We start from the raw sequence: 19529 nt of genomic DNA, 5'->3' as shown, positions 1-19529 counted from the left end.
TGTTTTTAGGCCTACGATACGAGGCTAACTCAGTTGTATAGGCCACCACGTATAGCCCTACATTCTAATGTTGCCTGGATTTAATTTTGTAATGGTCTAAAAGTTTCTAGAACTACTGATCATCTTGCAACAAATAAAAGTCATAGGCTACACCACCATACAATAGTTAGGCCTATATGACTTTAGTGCGATATGTAGTGCAAAGGAGAGTTAATGTAGTCGTTACGTGTTATTGTTACCAAAGCTGCAAAGCAGACATGTATATTATAAAGTTTATGGAACGGTTATTTTTTAAAGTAGCCTATGCAATTGGCCTACATTGAAGATGCTAGGAAATTGAGTAGTCTATGCTATTGCCCAACTGATCGCAAAAACAAGAGTTTCAAAGGTACAGCTATCGTGACGTCACTTATCCGCGGCAGAGTGAGAGAGCGGCGACGATCGGCTGCGGAGGATACCGACCCCGCAGCGGGGACGGGACAACCGCCAGGCGAGATGGCCCCTATCCCTTTCTTCCTTGCATCCCGCATCGCAACGACCCCTTTGCACGCATGAAGCCCCCGTTGATGAAGCCAAAACCGGCCAAAGCAAGGCAGAAAAGGGCCACTGAGAGAGAGAATGTACTGGCGCGTCGGGTTCGCCTGGACGCGATCGTTTGTGGTTGATCTTGGACGGAACCAGAGCTTCTCCTTCGGCTTGTGCGGCTCCAATGAGCAGCTCTCGTTGTATGGGTACATCATCGCCTACCCTCTGCAGGACTACGGCGGGATCATGCCGCTCCTTGGGTCAGACTCGTGGTGGCGGAAAACGCTCTATCTGACCGGGGGCGCTCTGCTTGCCGCCGCTGCCTATCTACTGCACGAGCTGCTCGCCATCAGGTAGGCTTCCAAAATGAATGCAGCCTAACGGCCCGTACCGCTTGAAGGAGATTCCTTGTTTGTCGCGTTATGGAAAGAAAATAAATTAACCAATGAATCACGCAAATGTTATGCCTCTTCGTATTCCAGTTATTGTGGCTATTAGGACTAGATGTCACATTAAAACCATCCATTGATTTGTTCATATGTAGCGTGAAGCCTGGTATTTGAGATATTTGTGTGTAAATACAATAAGATCATTTTCATTTCTGCAAATGTTGACTCTTTTATTTATTTACGATTTCATTTGTCAAGGGCATGGGATGACCGGGCATGTGATATTGGCTAGATGGTTGTACCCAAGCCAAACAAGTCTTCTCGTTTTCTGTCGAGTCGAGTCTTGCAGTATAGAAAAACATTGCGGTTGTGATAGAATGACCTTTACTAACCTCGCACTTGAGAGAAGTATACAGCTAAAAGCCAGGCCCGGATATGTATTAGCTAACAGGAATTGACCATCTGTGACCGAAAACTGCAGCTTCGCAGTAGAATCCCTAGATTTTAGCTGAAATAATGTCTGGGGGAATTGAGTTTGGTCGCTGCGGTCCTTAAAAAAAACATCTCGGGTTACCTGCAACGATAACCCCATGGCCAACTCGGCTAGATAAACACACTCTTACAGAGATGGATGCGGGATTCGAGTTGAATTGACTTCACACTACACCAATAGGAATCAGTGTGGCCTAAAGCTTGTTGTATTACACAGAAGGGCATTTTGATTGACTGTCTTGTTTTTGAAATATGTTTTTTATTATTATTATTATTTTACATGTGGCTAGCACTGTGTGTGTTTTCTCATTGCTCTTCTTTTTTTGCTCCGCCTGTACTCTATCTTAGAGACCCATTTTAAATCGATTTCTAAGTAGTTACTGTCTCATTTACTTTCCCTATATGTCATTACACCGAAGTGCTTTGCATTCTATAGATAACTGAATCAATACGTTTGTTTTTTAAATGTTTGTGGCCATTTCAGCACCACTGCTAAATGGACAGCTCCTCAGTATTTCAGAACATGCGGAGTAGTTGGCTACATGTAAACAACTCCCTTTAAACTTTTTTTTCATTTAATAAGGCCCCCATTTGTGACTATGTTGGTCAGTACGAACGTGTAATAGGATCAGCTACAGTGACCATGATAATGTATTGCAATATTTCACTTGGTTGTGTCCTACTCGTTTTGACACTGTAGTGTCCCGGTGGCAATGGCGCCCTTGCCCGAGGAAAGTTTCAGCATGGGTATTGTGCAAAGCTCTCTATGATAGATAGCTGTAAAACGGGATCTACTGTAGCACCTGAGATTGTTGTGTAAGATCTTAGAACATTTCCTTGATTATTTTTAAAGTACAATTTGATTATTAGCCTATAATCGACTCCAGATATATGTAAAAGCGTGGAAGTGTCATGGGTGCACTATAGCCTACTAGGGGATCCAGATATCCAGAGATTTTAAAATAATGTACAGTGTGTTTGAATTGGGACATCATTTGCACTAATTTAATATGAGGATGGCCTTGCTACTTCGGAGTTGAGGGTTTGATTCCCACACATTGGGATTTCCAATTGGTAGTTGTGGTCTTGAACTATCTCCCGTATGGACTCGGGAAGGGTAAAGTTCGAGAGCCATGTGTCCTCCAAAACACGACCCGCCAAGCCGCACTGCTTGTTGAGACACTGCTCGCTAAACCCGGAAGCCAGCCACACCAATGTGTCGTAGGAAATACCATACAGCTGGCGACCAAAGTCAGCGTGTATGTGCCCGGCCTGCCACAAGGAGTTGCGCGATGGGACAAGGATACCCAGCTGGCCAAACCCTCCCCTAACCCAGACGACTCTGGGCCAGTTGCCTCATGGGTGTCGCAGTAGCGACACATCCCGGGATCGAACCCGGGTCTGTAGTGTCGCCTCTAACCCTGTGATGTAGTGCCTTTGACCGCTGCGCCACTCGGGAGGCCTGCATACATATTTAATGAATATATGCACTAACCGTAAGTTGCTTTCAATAAAATGTATAAGAATGAGTGATTAGAATGTGGAGCTCAAACTGCCTTGCTCTGGCTGGTTCATAGGAAAGAACAGGAGCTGAACTCTAAAGATACCATCATCCTCCACCAGTTCTCCAGGCCAAAGAGTGGTGTCCCATCTCTCTCCCCCTTCTGCCTCAAGATAGAGACCTACCTGCGCATGGTGGACCTGCCCTACCAGGTGTGTGTGTATGTGTTTGTGTGTGAGAGAGAGATGGGGAGGGGGAGAGAGACAGAGAAAGAGAGTGATGTTTGGGTTGGTGCGTAGTTGAATTATTTGATGTAACTAACATTGTCATTTTCTATTGAAGAGTAACTGACCATTGAAATTCCTTCTTCCTCTTTCCTTTCTCTCTCTCCCTCTGTCATGCAGAACTACTTTGATGGGAAGCTGTCTCCCCAGGGGAAAATGCCATGGATAGAGTACAACCAGGAGCAGGTGTCTGGCACAGAGTTTATCATCGACTTCCTGGAGGAGAAGCTGGGCGTGAGCCTCAACAAGAACCTCAGTCCCCCGGAGAAGGCTGTGTCCCAGGCTGTCACCAAGATGGTGGAGGAACACTTCTACTGGTGAGACACTTCCTGACACTACAGCAAGACATCCACTAGATGCTGCTCTGTTGGGAGACCTAATTTATTTGATACTGAGGGATAGGATGATAAACTAGTGAATGTGATTGGGTCGCAAACCATTACATCTGTCCCTTGAAACTCACAACCCTGGTGTTGCAAACTCCATGCTCCAACCAACTGTGCCATCGGGACCACACTTTATCAGCGTATGGATTTGAGATACTGTTGACCTAACGAACATCACGTCTGTGTGTGATGACAGGACCATAGCGTACTGTCAGTGGGTGGACAACCTGGAGGAGACCCAGAAGATGCTGGCAGTGAGTGGGCCACTGAGTGACCTACTCAAGTGGATCCTGAGTCACCTGACTGGCAGCATCGTGAAGAGGGAGATGTACGGCCACGGGATTGGACGATTCACCAGGGAGGAGGTTTACGCTCTAATGGAGAAGGACATGCGGACGCTGGCCACCCTACTCGGTAGGGTGAGGGTATACTGTAGATAATAAGTAAAATCATAATCCTACAGATCATCATCCCCATCTCATTTCACAAGGTACAGTCTGCAGCCTTACAAGCCTTGTAAATCTCATAACTACGGCTAAGGCCAGCTGTAGGTTCCATTGTGGTTTAATTAACTTACTTGGGTTTACAGTACTATGGCCAGTTTCAAGTGCTTAAAGGAGCATCCCTTTTATAACAAGGTACATTGTACAATTCTGTCCTCTTCTGGAGAAAGTAGGATACTACACCATGAGGACTAATTTCCAGTCAAAATCTTACCCCCATGACCCTTGTTTCCATACAACATTCTTCTCGCCCCCTGATTCTTGGTGTTTTTCTGGGTAGGTGATAAGAAGTACCTGATGGGTCCTAAGCTGTCTATGGTGGATGCCACTGTGTTCAGCCATCTAGCCCCTGCCATGTGGACACTGCCGGGCACAAGGCCAGAGCAACTCATCAAAGGTGAGTTTCACCAACAAGCCACATTGCGTGTCATGGTTAACATTACTCCCCAGAAAGGGCCTACATGGGTTCCAAAAAATAAATAAATAGCAAGTTAGGGCAACAGTGAGGGAAATCACCCTACTTAAAAAGAAAAGAGAAGGAACCATTGTCATGCAGATCTTACCGCCCAATATTCCTCTTGAATGTGGATTACAAAATCATTGCTAAAGTATTGGCTTTCAGCATACAAACAGTAATACAAAAGTTGATTCACTCAGATCAAACAATCTATGCCATTTTTTCAATATAATCCGTCATACTAAAAACTTGAATGCTCCAAAAGTGTCAGTATCATTAGATGCTGAAAAAGCATTAGATAGGTTGGGATGGGCATATTTGGTGGCTGTCTTTAAAGTGTTTTGTTTTGGTCCGGTATTTATCTCCTGGATTGAGCTATTGTACAAATCCCCCAAAGCAGCGTGACAGGGATGACCTTTGTCTAGTTATTTATTTTCTTTAGCCACAGAACCCCTAGCATGAATTTGAACTCATGGCTCAATCCGGGGAATAGAGATTGGTGGAGATCAACAGGTGATATCATTGTATGTAGATGACATTTTACTTTATTTATCTAAACCACAACATTCTCTGTAATTTATTTGACTTCTGTTAGACACATGTGGTGCTGTATCAGGATTCAAAGCGAATTGGGAGACAATTGAAATAATGGCAATTTCAAAGTATGATTTCTCAAGCTTAGAAAGTACATTTTAAAATGAACAAAGATGCATTTGACATACCTAGGTGTACTGATACCATGCAATCAGGAGAAGGCATATAAAATCAAATATTTTATTTTACTAGATAAGATTGAGTCCAATGTTCAGAGACTGAGATCTCTCTCTATTTCTATGTTAGGTAGGGTCAACATAATCCAAAATGAATATATTACCATGCTTGATGTATTTCAGGTCCTGCCATTTTCAATTCCATCCAACTTTTTAAATAAAATACATGGCCTGCTCTCCAACTTTATTTAAAATGGAAAGACCTCAAGAGTCAAATTGACTGTTTTACACTTACCCTATGCAGCTGGAGGTCTTGGACTACCTCATATGAAAATGCATTTACTGGGCTGCACACCTGCGTTCACTTAACAATGGACAGCAGACTATCCTGTGCATTGAGTAGTATCAAAGCCATAAATGCAATACCTTAAGGATCTAAAATATATTCACTACTTCGGGTCCAAGGAAAAAACGGACACATCCAATGATTCTCCATTCAAAGACCCAATATTGCCAGGCGCCTTTATTTGGAACAACCTCCCGTGTTTAATGACAACACCTTTAAATCCTGGTTCCAAAGTGGCATCATGCATTTTGAACCTGTGTACCATGATGGATCTCTACTGTCTGTCAATCAACTGCAAGACAGATTTGGATTATCCAAGGCCGATTTCTTTAATTTCTTACAGAATAAATCGTTCTGAAATTCAGTTGCGTCAACAGAATCTGGATGTACCTAAGGCATCTAGAATAGACAAAATACTGAAAGAAGCTCATATGCCAAAGAAGTTGATTTGCCAAGTTATGTGAAGGGTTGATTTGAAACTCTATATCTAAAGGATGAAATTGAGGAGAACCCTTGGTCACAGATATGTGCACATGCTAAAACCTGCTCCTACAACCTAAGACATAAACTACTGCAATGTAAGATAATTCATAGGACTTACTACACTCCTGCCATAATGAATATAATGCACCCAGAAATGTCACATCTCTGTTGGATATGGAAAAGCACAAAGGAACCCTATTACCTATGCTGTGGTCTTCTGATACATTATCCCAAAATGGTATCACTTTATGTTCTATCATTTCATTGTGTCTATGAATGTATATCCATCTATCTCTACTATTATGTCTGTTGGGAAATGTCAATATTGATGATCAATATCAGAGAAAGTTTTGTGATCTATGTCTAATTGCTGCAGAAAAGTGGAACCGTCAATTGGAAGGCCTCATATTTACCCTCAATAACAAAGTGGAGGACTGAACAATGTAGCTACATAATGTTGGATTTTGTACATTATAATTATTTGTTTTTAAACAGAAGTGTTTAAGGAAATTTGGAAATCCTATGTTGATCACCTTGGGGAATGTGTTGTATAGTGGACGTTTTGTTTTTGTGTTGTTTGTGCGGTGATGTGGAAACACACAAAATAACAAATTGTCAAATGTTTTTAAAAAAAACGGGAAAAAAACTGATGAGGAAGAAACCTTGACAGCAATCAGACTGGAATAGACCCCATCTTTATTGAATATAACACACCACATTTTGACCCATTCTCAGCTGAGCTTGTTGACCTTTGCCTTTGTGTTGACCTTTGACCCACCCTATCCGCTCCAGGCGAGCTGATTAACCTGGCCATTTACTGTGAGAGGATCCGCAGGCGCTTCTGGCCCGAGTGGTTCGTTGATCTGGAGGATTTCTGTTACGATGACACCACAGAGGACGACGACTCCCAGTCCAAACTCCAGGACCTGGGGCTCTACTCCCGTACAGACACCTTCCAGGACGAGGCCAGCCCTCCTCACACACACACAATCTCACCAGACAGTGACCTCACGGGCCACTCGCTCTGCGACTCGGACATGGACACAGAGTGCTCTGAGATGGAGCAGCTCAAGTGTTGACTGCCCTATGACACACACAAGACACACACACACCGCCTGGATGGGTCTCGTGCCCCCCCCCCCCCAAACACAACGCCCTGTACCTGTTGAGCAGGGAATAACTACTGGGGTGCATTTCTGTTGCCAGAGGCTGTTGTTTGTGTTAATGAGTGATGGATTCAGAGATTCTACACACACAATGGACTGCAGGAAATGAAAGCCTGAATATAGATAAAGGAATAGAGACAGAGAAGTAGAGAAAAAAACAGAGTAAAATAGGAATAGAGAGAAAAACAGCCAAAGAGTGATAGAAAGAGGTAAAGATAAACCGACGGAGAAAAGCGTTGAGAAAAAAGAAAGATCAGGAGTTAATGACGCCATCGCTGAGAAACTCCTCTACCTGGGTGACATCAACGCCTGTTGCCCAGTTTTGCATTGTCGAGTTGTTGTTACCACGGCAACAACGTGGTGTGTGTTACCTGTGTCCCCCAATTTGAGATGCATTGTGTGTTTGACGTACTGACCCTGTGACTTGCGTCATTCTATTGATATTATATTGATATTTCAGACCCTGTTCCGACAAGATGCAGATGAGTGCAGTTCCATATAAATTTGTAATCAGATCCCAAATCTGATTTAATATGAGTATATATAGTATAGATAGCCTGCTAATTACATATATGATCCCAATGTCATATAATGCAAATATGTGGTTCTCCCATACAACATCTCAGTGCTTGTTAAATATGACCAAACTACCTGGTGACCCCCAACGGACACTTTTCATCTGCAGTCAGGCCATTGAATATTTCCTCAATCCTTTTTAGAATAGTCTGATGTTATGCAGGAGTTGCAGATACTGTAGATTGGGGACATCTCAAAAGTCTAAAGTGGCTTCCTTTCCTCATCTCCTCTCTATAATCTGCACAGATCTGAAAACATTGGATAGGTGAAAGCAATATGGTGGATGCCTACTTGTCCAATTCTTCTTCCACTTGTCCAATTCTTCTTCCACTTGTCCAATTCTTCTTCCACTTGTCCAATTCTTCTTCCACTTGTCCAATTCTTTCATAGCAGATTAAGAAAAGAAGAGGAGGAGAGGAAACTACTGGAGATCCTTAGTTGTGTGTACTTTTAGCCATTGAGGGTGGATGAAACAATCATGTACAAATAGACTAGATAGACATGGAGTTGCATGGCTGATAGGTGCCAATCAAAATCACACTTTATCCTGCTGGTTATCTGTTATCTACGTTTCTACGCTGGCCTGTCTTAATGTTTACTGTGATGCAGTGTGTCTGTGCATATGTGTGTACCTCAGGCCAGAGAAAGAGCACAAAGATGCAGTAGATGAAAAGAACACTAAGGCTTTTGCTCAGCATCTCAGTTTTCATCACATATAGCTGGTCTGTCCACCCCCCTTTAAGAATGAATCTTATCTAGAAATAGAAGGAAGAGAATGGTCATTGTTGCTTTAAGCATCAATTCACTCTGTGCTAAGTATGAAACCACTACTATAATCCGCAGTTTTGGTTGCTAGTCTTACTTAATAGTAGGCTGTGTGGAATAGTGAAACAGTCTATTCTAATTAGCCTATTTCTGGTGTGTGCGTGTGTGCGTGTGTGCGTGTGCGCGTGTGCGCGTGTGTGTGTGTTTGTGGGCGTAGAGTCATCGTACGTCATGTGTTGATTTCGAGGCGTACATCGTACAGGCATTCAGGCTGGGTGTTCACAGCTGAGCGTGCACAGTAGTGTACATATATAGATACAGATACAGATAAAGATACACATAGTAACATATATAGACAAAGACACAGATACAGATATAGACACAGATACAGATATAGACACAGATACAGACAGAGATACAGATATAGACACAGATACAGACACAGATACAGATATAGACACAGATACAGATACAGACACAGATACAGATATAGACACACAGATACAGATATAGACACAGATACAGATACAGATACAGATATAGACACAGATACAGATACATACACAGATACAGATATAGACACAGTTACAGATATAGACACAGATACAGATATAGACACAGATACAGATATAGACACAGATACAGATATAGACACAGATACAGATATAGACACAGTTACAGATATAGATACAGATATAGATACAGATATAGACACAGTTACAGATATAGACACAGTTACAGATACAGATATAGACAAAGTTACAGATACGGACACAGATACAGATATAGACACAGATACAGATACGTACACAGATACAGATATAGACACAGTTACAGATACGTACACAGATACAGATATAGACACAGTTACAGATACATACACAGATACAGACACAGTTACAGATACAGATAGTTACGGACACAGATACATATATAGACAAAGACACAGACACAGATAAGGATACAGATACAAATATAGACACAAATACATATATAGACAAAGACACAGATTAAAGATATAGACACAGATACATATATAGACAAAGACACAGATTAAAGATATAGACACAGATACAGATACAGCCACAAACACAGACACAGATACAGATACAAATATAGACACAGATACTGATAGACACAGATACATATATAGACAAAGACACAGACACAGATACAGATACAAATATAGACACAGATACTGATAGACACAGATACATATATAGACAAAGACACAGATACAGATACGGACACAAATTAAAGATATAGATACAGATACTGATAGATACAGATACAGCCACAAACATAGACACAGATACTGATACAAATACAAATATAGATACAGATACTGATAGATACAGATACAGCCACAAACATAGACACAGATACTGATACAAATACAAATATAGATACTGATAGATACAGTAACAAACACAGATACTGATAGATACATATACAGCCACAGTTACAGATAGATACAGTAACAAACACAGATACTGATAGATACATATACAGCCACAGTTACAGATAGATACAGTAACAAACACAGATACATGTACATATACAGATACTGATAGATACATATACAGCCACAGTTACAGATAGACACAGATACATGTACATATACAGATATTGATAGATACACATGGCCACATTAGACGTTACAGGGCTCTCAACTTGTCTAATGGCAGCAGAGAATAGTCGTGAAGTAGTGTGGCTAGATCGGGTTCTCTAAGGAGGGAGGAGCGGTTAGTAATGCAAAGATGATAATGCTGATTGTAATGGTAACGATGGTGATGCTGATGATGAGTAAGATCCTCTACAAACCTTATTGCAACTTTAATTCTCCTGCACAATGAAAGTGTCGCCACATCTGAGTACAAAACCGAGTCCGCCTCCATATGGGGTACCATGGTGTGCATTTACACAGTAATACACAAGCCTTTGTGTATAGATGATGTATACCAGTCTGTCACTGTCTGTGTCACTCCCTATAGCCTGTCTGCATGTTTCTTGCCTTCACTTATAAGAGCCAGGGGAGAGACACAGCCTTGGTGTTGGCCGCTTAAGCCAGTGCCAGCATATTATTTATGTATTTATATGTAGTCTACATTATTTATTTTCTATTTATTTGTTTTCTATTTGTTTTGTGTATTTATGGAGGGGAGGGGATGTTATGAGGCATTATTTTTGCACTAATGTAATTGTAGCTATTTATTTTCTTATATATTTTTGTACGTTTGTTCTAATACTGCCAATTAGGTTTTTTGTTTTTTGTTCTTTGTTCAGATTCTCTCCTATTTGAACACGGTAATGAGTTGTGTGTCGTTGTACGTCTATGTTGTGTGCAGTTGTCTTATTCTACTGGAACTGGGTTGCCATTGGTTTGTCAAAACTATGATGTAATCTCAATTTCAATCGTGGAATCGTGACATGTCAAAATAATGTTTGATGATTCTGATTTGTCCCAGTAGACGTGTCAAACCCCTACTACCAATGGGCATGCTGAATGATGTCCCTTATCTAGTACACATCTATTCTCAAAACAAACCAAAAAACGATTGTGTCATCCTCATCCTACCATACCTCATCGCTTAGCTTTGTGCCAAGTGGAACGTTACCATTGACATAGGCTTTCCAGGGTCCTCTTTAGGATACTAGATAGAAGTTGCCCATGGTCACATATCTTGGATCAGCTGTCCCTCCTCTAATCTATACCTTAACCATGAGGGCCATGCAAAACTGACCTTAGATCAGTGTCTATGGCCAACTTTGTTCCACTCCGTTACAGATAGCAAAGGTCAGGGGTCAGAGTTCAGTCCTATTGTTTCACTTCCTTGTTGAGATCTGTGCTATTAGACTACTAGAGCCATATTACATAGTCAGTCTGTGTTGTGTGTGCTGAAACATGTGTGGACTCTCATAGTGTATACTGGATATAGGTGAGAAAAAAAAGAAAATGTGTATATGAGCTAAAAGACAAACTCTGTAACATAATAGATAAGAACTTCCTATGAATGTATTACCACTAGAGATGAGTGGCTGTATGAAAAAGAATTACTCCTAATATTTCATTAAATATAGCTGTGTTCATTTTACCATGCGTGATTTTGAAATGAAAATGGCATTGGATTTGACCTGTTTTTAATTTTTTATTATTGTTTTTTTGGGGGGTAACCTGTGTTTTGTTTTCTATTGTGTTTTACCTGTGTTTTTATTTTATTTTACTGTGGTTACCTGTGTTTTAGTTTTTATTGTGTTTTTGTTTCTATTGTGTTTTACCTCTGCATGATAGATAGAGTTAGCAATCCTAGGTCTGCTATCAGTACTATACTGTCTGACTTTCTTTCTCTCTGTTGGTATCTCTCCCTCTCTTTCTCTCTCTCTCTCTCTCTCTCTCTCTCTCTGTTGGTCTCTGTCTCTCTTTGCCCCTCTCTCTCTCTCTCTTCTCTCTCTCTCTCTCTCTCTCTCTCTCTCTCTCTTCTCTCTCTCTCTCTCTCTCTCTCTCTCTCTCTCTCTCTCTCTCTCTCTCTCTCTCTCTTTCTCTGTCCCTCTCTCTCACTCTCCTCTCTCTCTCTCTCTCTCTCTCTCTTTCTCTCTTTCTCTCTCTCTCTCTCTCTTTCTCTCTCTGTCTCTTTCTCTCTCTGTCTCTCTCTCTCTCTCTGTCTCTCTCTATCTCTCTCTCTGTTGGTCTCTCTGTCTCTCTTTGTCTCTCTCTCTCTCTCTCTCTCTTTCTTCTCTCTCTCTCTCTCTCTCTCTCTCTCTCTCTCTCTCTCTCTCTCTCTCTCTCTCTCTCTCTCTCTCTCTCTCTCTCTCTCTCTCTCTCTCTCTCTCTCTCTCTCTCTCTCTCTCTCTCTCTCTCTCTCTCAGTGTTCAGCATCTAGGGCTCAACGTCATACAACTCCATAGGTCCCCTAGACATATCTTATCATCACTTACTGTGATATACTGTGAGTATATCAATTTGTGTTATCACCCGCACATCTGTCTCAGTGTCCCTCTTAGTGTGCTAAGACAATACTAAAAGCCAACAATATGAGAGGATTAGCCTGGTTGCCCATTTCTTTGTGTATGTATGTGTGAGGAGAGGGGGGTGCATGAGGGTCTAAAACAGAGTGGGGAAAGACTGGGGGGTGATGGGAAAGACTGACATAGACAGGGAGAAAGGTAAAGACAGAGAGACAGACAAACAGAAAGGTAAAGACAGAGAATAAGAGCTAAAGAATATGATTTGGAGGACTTTGGCTCATTTTCAGTCTGTGGCCGTATTGTGATTGAAATCCGTTAAGGGTCTCTCCATACAGACAGTGGGTAGCTCTCCCCTCTCATGTCTTGCCTCACTCTGTTTTGAAATGGGAAATCCAGTTCAGACAATGGCACTGGAGCAGCATCCTATTATTATAAAGCTCTGGTGAGTCAGAGATGGCAGACTACAGTGCTGGAGCCGGCGGCAGAGGACTCTGTGTGTGTGTGTGTGTGTGTGTGTGTGTGTGTGTGTGTGTGTGTGTGTGTGTGTGTGTGTGTGTGTGTGTGTGTGTGTGTGTGTGTGTGTGTGTGTGTGTGTGTGTGTGTGTGTGTGTGTGTGTGTGTGTGTGTAATGACATGAATAATGCAGGGAGTGCCTGTAGGAGCTTGAGGGCCGGGAGCAGGGCAGATGGTCGCCTGCTGATAGGACAGAATCGAGGCAGCAGGGTCCTCCAGAGAGCTGGGTTTACACACACACTCTCGCTCTCTCATTCCCCCTCTCTCTCCCACACACATAAATGGTGTTTTCTCTCTTTTTATTTTTTTATTTCCCTTTCTGTCTATTTCCTTTAAACACACACACACACACTTCTCTTTTCACTCTCTTTCTCTTTCTCTCTCCCCTCTCCTCTCTTCTCCTTTAAACACACACACACACTTCTCTTTTCACTCTCTTTCTTGTGAACGCATGCATACAAACAGTATGGCCATATTCTGCACAACTGAAATACTGTATTTCTTACATTTCCTAATGAACTATGCTGTGTGTGAAGACAGGAGGCTGCATTGCCCTTACTGTAACTTTAGTGTAGAGATCCCTGCAAACTGACATATATGTCCTATTGCCAATATCAAGGATCTGTTTAACCTCGCTGAGGGCAGTCTCTCTCTCTCTCTCTCTCTCTCTCTCTCTCTCTCTCTCTCCTCTCTTCTCTCTTCTCTCTTCTCTCTTCTTTCCTCTCTCTCTCTCCTCTCTCTCTCTGTTCGATACAGGGTTTCTTCGACTGCAGATGACTTTGTATTAGATTATTACAAGGATATAAAAAGGAGAGTGAGCCAGAAGATGAGATCATCTCTTGCAGAGATGTAAGTGCTCAGTGATAAAAACAGCAGCAAGCAATAGGCTGTTTGAACCACAAGCCAAACTTGAAGCGATACACAGTACAGTCCACTAGATGGCACTCTGAGGCTGTTAGAGGTTGACGGAGCAGCACCCCACCGTGTTTTCCTCCGAGGCAGTAGGACCACATAGACTGCAAAAGGACAGGACACCCTGAAGCAGAAATGGTAAGCTATTATACAGAAATCAGGAATGTTTTCGACGATAAAAACTCCTATACAACCAATAACTATCCTACATCCCAACATAATAATTTGCTGTTCATACATTCTCAAAATTTGGAATTAGCTTTAATTTATAGGCCCAAATAATAAAATCCCACCGATGTTCCCGGTAAGCCTGTCTATAGCCACTTATGTCTTTCTCCTTTTCCAAAAAAAGATGTCATTGGCATTTTGAAAGTGAAAGGTACCAAAAGTGATAATTTACCAGTTTAAATATTTATTCAATAGCGCATTCATGTATTGGTGGTCGAGAATGTTGATTTTTTTTATTGACTGAATTTGAGAAATGATTAGTAAAGGGCCTATACGTTCAAACATGACTGCTAGTTTAGGGTACGCTATCTGACCGTGTGTTGAGTCCTGGTCACAAAGTTTGGTGCGATTGTCTACACATAATAACCTGTAATAGCATATCGTTTTTCTGCGATTTTATTGCATTTCAGGTAAGAAATGCGGGTCTTTTTAGAAACACTGTAAGCGTATATTCTCCATAAAGACGTCTAAAAGCAAATTGTTTTTATAACTGTCGCAATTGGTTTATTTTGTAGGCCTACACCTTTGCAACATGTAGAAAACGGTGACTCCAATAGTGGACACAGAAATAACGTCGAAGTAAGAACAATATTTTTTGTATAAATGTTATTAACAGGCTACTTCTGTAACGACACGATTTCTTTTCCCAAGACAATATCTGTGCAAATCAGCGGTAATATACAGTTATCGGAAACCGCTGAAGGACATTTTGTGCAAGCAACCAAGACAGATTGATAAAATCCATAATTATAACGCAGGTTCGTGCGCTCAAGCCTGTTGCGACAGCGTTGTGCGTGACAGCCGTGATCCATTCGTCAGGCTCAAATAATATGAACAGAATACAAAAGGATTATAAAAAACAAATACATTTTAATGACAAAAAGCATAATATAGAAATTGTGCAATTTTTATTTTATTTTCCCCTTCTTTTGATCAGTCACAGGATCGGGGTCAATTCAGAATACGTATGAACTCACATCCAATCCAACCTTTTGAGTTTGAATTTGAATTGTCAAGAAAATATATTTACATTTGAATGTGAATAACAGGAAATACAATTTAATTAAATTGAATTCCACCAATTCTTTGTATTCAATGTGTGGGCCTACTCAATTAGTATTTTCCTAGGGAGCCTTTTCACTAATTCAAGGCCTACTTGTGTCATAGGCTTATTTTATGTTACATTTGATTATGTATTATTATGTATTATCAGTGAAATATTAGACTAGTTTGATTGTGTGTGTGTGTGTGTGTGGGGGGGGGGGTATAGATTTGCTATACCAATGTAATCCATTTTTTGTCAGTAGCCTATGTGGAGAATTTCCCATGAATTTAATTCAATTTTCTGTCTTTCAATTTCAAATCCCGAATCAGCCTCCTCCTGACACCATTCAAATTCAAATCCAAGTTCTAGAAATAGCTTACACATTTGGACTATTGTCATTGGTTTTGAATTTAGTCCAGGAATTGCCAAAGTTGACCCCGACCCTGCATGCTGTCAGATAGCCTACATATCACAAGTTGAGTGGCACAAGAGCAAGTGCACGTGTTTGTGCTTTGGCACTGGTCTACAAGAGGAAATTCAACAAACAAACAAACATACAAAGCCATACAAAAACAAATAAAGTTACATCCCACGAATAATTCTTCTTAGTGAATTAATCATTGTATAGATTAATTAGAGCCACTGAAGACAGAGCTGGTACATATATATTCCGTTATTTTCTTCTTACGAAACGAAGGCAAATGGCAGGCTTCAGTGATATGGTATGGGTCTTTACAGTCTCGGTCTTTCTGGTCACAGCATTTTGGAAACACATAAATAAATGTACTAATACAACACATAGCCTACTGTAAAAAGTCGCGCAGAACGGTCAAATGTACACGATGATGGACACGTCACGAAGTGTCAAGGGAAAATACAATGAATTCATTTTCATGGTTATTTTGACCCCGTGGTGTGTGCCTTGCCAAGGCATACAAAAGCCACAATTATTATTACTGTATTATTATTGTTATTATTATTATTATTATTATTTAGGCCTATTATATGACAGTTTAATGTTTATGAAGAAAATGGGTTAGATTATTTGGATAAAATCTGACCACATATATAACTGAGATATTGTCCCTTGGTAAATATGTTGTTGACAGTGTATTATCTACTGTGTTTACTATTTTTTATGGTCATTAACCAACTGCAATTCAAATATAGGCTAGTTAGTCAAACTGAAACTAATTATGACAAATGTTTGATTAAAATTAACTTGATTAAATATTGATCATATTGATTTATTGATTAAATACATCTCAAAATACATCTCAATATATCCCATGTCCCTTTTCCCATGTATGCATGCCTTATGACTCTGGAAATACACAGTATAACCATGGTATATGCTTTGCCTTTGTGGTAGAAACATAATAATAATAATATTACATTGATAATAACAATACGAATAGGTTAAATAATAATACGCTGGTGATGGCACTGGCTAGTATTAAATGGTTCAGCAGGTGTATTGAGCTTCGACCGTGTTAAACCCCTGTTGCTTTTGTTATGACTGAAAGATGGCGTTTATTTACCGACTGTCGGCTGCAACTTGTATGCCTGTTTCCCGCGGGTAGGCTCGTGCACACAGCCTATACTGTCTTTCTTTTTTTACACGTCTTGGCCATAACATCGATTTGATGTCAATGATATTTAACCTTTTTTTGGTTAGCACACACACCAAACACGGTCCATGTAGCCGTTATTGCGCGTAGCATCTCCACTGCATGAAAACTCCACATAGCTCTCGCTGTGTCTGGGGTGTAGTGCTTTAGTTCCAACACTCGGTATTCCCACTGTGTTCCATAGGTCCAAAATTAGCACTGGCGACAGTCCAATGCTAACTGGCCCGGCAGAGAAACATAAAGGTCATTCATATCCTTTAGGGATCCGTGTGTTTACTATAACAAGTTTCAGATCATTGTACAGGGGTTTGAGCGCCGTGGTGAGGTGGTGTGTCCCCATACATGTCCTCAGTTCCAGGTAACTGTCCTCCAATGGGCGTCATCCTCTTCTCTTTCTGCCGTCTGTTACAAAACCAAACCCTCACAACTTCTTTCTCCAGCTGCAGGCTGTCCGCTATGGAGGTGATCTCTGCACCGCCGGGTTTGGGACTTTTGAGAAAATGGCTCTCCAAAGCCCCCTTGACGCCCACCTCGATGGAGGTTCTCTTTTTCCTCTTCCTCCCCTGCGCCGCGATCTTATCCAGGCTGGTGGGGCTCCCCGAGGTGGAATCCGCCTCCTCCAGCCACTTGTTAAGCAGTGGTTTGAGTTTACACATGTTTTTGAAGCTTAGTTGAAGCGCCTCGAACCTGCAGATAGTGGTCTGGGAAAATACATTTCCATACAGGGTCCCGAGCGCTAGCCCCACGTCAGCTTGGGTAAAGCCCAGTTTGATGCGCCGCTGCTTGAACTGCTTGGCAAACTGCTCCAGGTCGTCTGAAGTTGGCGTGTCCTCGTCCGAGTGGTCGGGGTGTCCCCCGTGCTGGTGGTGCGAGAGAGACGACTGGCCCCCACCTCCATGCTCGCTCAGGTGCGGGCTGTGGCTGTGGTGGTCTTCGTCCCGCAAGGAGTGGTGGTGCATCTGCTCTGCTCCCCCCAGGCCGAACCCAGACTGGGAATACACCAGGCTCTGGCCGTCAGACGTCGCCATACCGGGGATGTGCGTGGTGGCCGTGCTCGTTCGCCATGCCCTGGCGTCGTGATGCGCCTGGTGCGCTAGGTGAGGATGTCGCTGCTGCTGCTGCTGTTGCTGTAGACTAGCGGAATTCTGCTGCTCCTCCCGGTCGCTCTGTAGAATTGGCTTCACGTCCTGCTCTCCGAGGGGACTCGACGGCCACGGAGCCCCGTCCCCGTGCGACAGAGCCGTTATCCACTGGTGCGCGTGGCTGAGGGGATGACCGCTGCCGGGTAGCGTGTAGTCGTTCTGGAGCAGGGTGTGCGCGTCCCTGTACGCCGCTGCCTGCTGCATGCTCCCGGACTCCGAGTGCGGCGGCGGCGCGCTGCTGGGGGTAGTCAGGACGCTGTAGTGGTTGGACGCTGCGGTCGCCATAACTCTCCGAGCCGAAGTGATAGCTCTCTTGTTAAAGAAGCTGCCTTTGACAGTTACTCTTTTCCGCCACGGGGCAGCTAGGATTCTCTCTCGTTCTCCCTGGCGCCGTGCCAAGGGGACGCAGAGGCGCGCACCTGAGGTCCGCCTCGCTCCGCTCTTTATTGGCCAAGAACGGTTGACAGATGTGGTTACCCCTGACAGCACCACGCTCATTGGTCACGGGAGGTTCTATAGAAGCCCCTATCACTCGCCCCAACAATACTGGCAGTCCTGCTGCAAACTACAAGGCAGAGTGAAAAGCTGGGGTTGACTGAGAAACACTGGATATACTCTTATCTCAGTGGAAAAAACGAGTCATTAAACTTTACCTTCGGATAAACTTTTATTAGTATGTTCGATTAATGTAATGTATCCTGAATAAGTAGGCTATTAATATTTTTTTTGTGAGAAACATCCACAAACTGAATGCGTAAAAATTCGTAAGAACCATGGGCTATATCATTTGTGCAAATGTTTATATTTTTTTTCTCAAATATTTGTATTTTATTTCACCTTAATTTAACTAGGTAGGCTAGCTGAGAACAAGTTCTCATTTACAACTGCGACCTGGCATAAATATAGCCTAGACCTATTCACCAAACAGTATAATCTTTTTACATTTTCATTTTTTATAGAGTTGCATTTTGAGAAAATCCTTGTTTTGTGTAGACCTGTATTTATGGGGACTTGCGCTCAGAGCAGTGGGATATTAACTGTCACGGAGCCTCCAGCTGCCTCTCGCGATGCTGTCCAAAGAGAAGGGGCGCATTTTTCCCGGCCCTCTGCCCCGTTGCCATAGCGAGCGCATTGAATGGAACAACAACGCCCACGTCACAGCTGCATTTGCCTCTTCTTTTCGTTCCATTCCAAAGGGCCCATTCGAGCAGCTTGCTCGGCCGACACAGCAAATAAAAGGAGGCAAGCGAAGAGGGCACCTCGGGGCCAAGGAGAGAGTGGTGAATAAATATCCTCTCTAACCCACTGGCGCCCACAGTGCCCCTATATTCTGTGCCTGTTTGGTAAACTTCGCAATTCATGCACCCACACTGGAACCCGGTACCAATACACGCCCCATACACAGTAGCCTACTAGGTAGTTCAATAGCTAGTTTGTATTATTTTAGCTAGTTTGTTTGTATAATTTTTGTTGTTGTATTGTTTCTATATTATTGTATTTGACATTTGT

The 19529-nt window shown here is 42.3% G+C and overlaps 2 protein-coding genes across 2 annotated transcripts; one reads left to right on the top strand and one right to left on the bottom strand.

The window, feature by feature from the left end:
- Positions 1 to 241: 241 nt before the first annotated feature.
- On the top strand, positions 242 to 9006 carry LOC123990840 (failed axon connections homolog). The gene is made up of 6 exons (XM_046291734.1): positions 242 to 878; positions 2984 to 3119; positions 3312 to 3508; positions 3774 to 3991; positions 4361 to 4477; positions 6869 to 9006. Exons 1-6 carry the CDS (start codon positions 619 to 621, stop codon positions 7153 to 7155), a joined length of 1215 nt encoding a protein of 404 aa, XP_046147690.1. The 5' UTR covers positions 242 to 618; the 3' UTR covers positions 7156 to 9006.
- Positions 9007 to 15061: 6055 nt separating this feature from the next.
- On the bottom strand, positions 15062 to 18414 carry LOC123990839 (POU domain, class 3, transcription factor 2-like). Its single transcript, XM_046291733.1, has one exon. It carries the CDS (start codon positions 18303 to 18305, stop codon positions 17172 to 17174), a length of 1134 nt encoding a protein of 377 aa, XP_046147689.1. The 5' UTR covers positions 18306 to 18414; the 3' UTR covers positions 15062 to 17171.
- Positions 18415 to 19529: the final 1115 nt, after the last annotated feature.

The sequence above is a fragment of the Oncorhynchus gorbuscha genome, linkage group LG12, assembly GCF_021184085.1.
Source record: "Oncorhynchus gorbuscha isolate QuinsamMale2020 ecotype Even-year linkage group LG12, OgorEven_v1.0, whole genome shotgun sequence".
NCBI classification, from domain to species: domain Eukaryota; kingdom Metazoa; phylum Chordata; class Actinopteri; order Salmoniformes; family Salmonidae; genus Oncorhynchus; species Oncorhynchus gorbuscha.
This window is presented reverse-complemented; position numbering and strand designations above follow the sequence as displayed.

What these genes read in the sequence shown, in the direction of transcription:
- LOC123990839 (XM_046291733.1), bottom strand. Translation starts at nt 18,305, where the DNA reads ATGGCGACCGCAGCGTCCAACCACTACAGCGTCCTGACTACCCCCAGC.
- LOC123990840 (XM_046291734.1), top strand. Translation starts at nt 619, where the DNA reads ATGTACTGGCGCGTCGGGTTCGCCTGGACGCGATCGTTTGTGGTTGAT. An exon ending in TGGTGGACCTGCCCTACCAG is followed by an intron (nt 3,120 to 3,311) that starts GTGTGTGTGTAT and finishes TCTGTCATGCAG; the next exon opens with AACTACTTTGATGGGAAGCT. An exon ending in GTGGAGGAACACTTCTACTG is followed by an intron (nt 3,509 to 3,773) that starts GTGAGACACTTC and finishes GTGTGATGACAG; the next exon opens with GACCATAGCGTACTGTCAGT.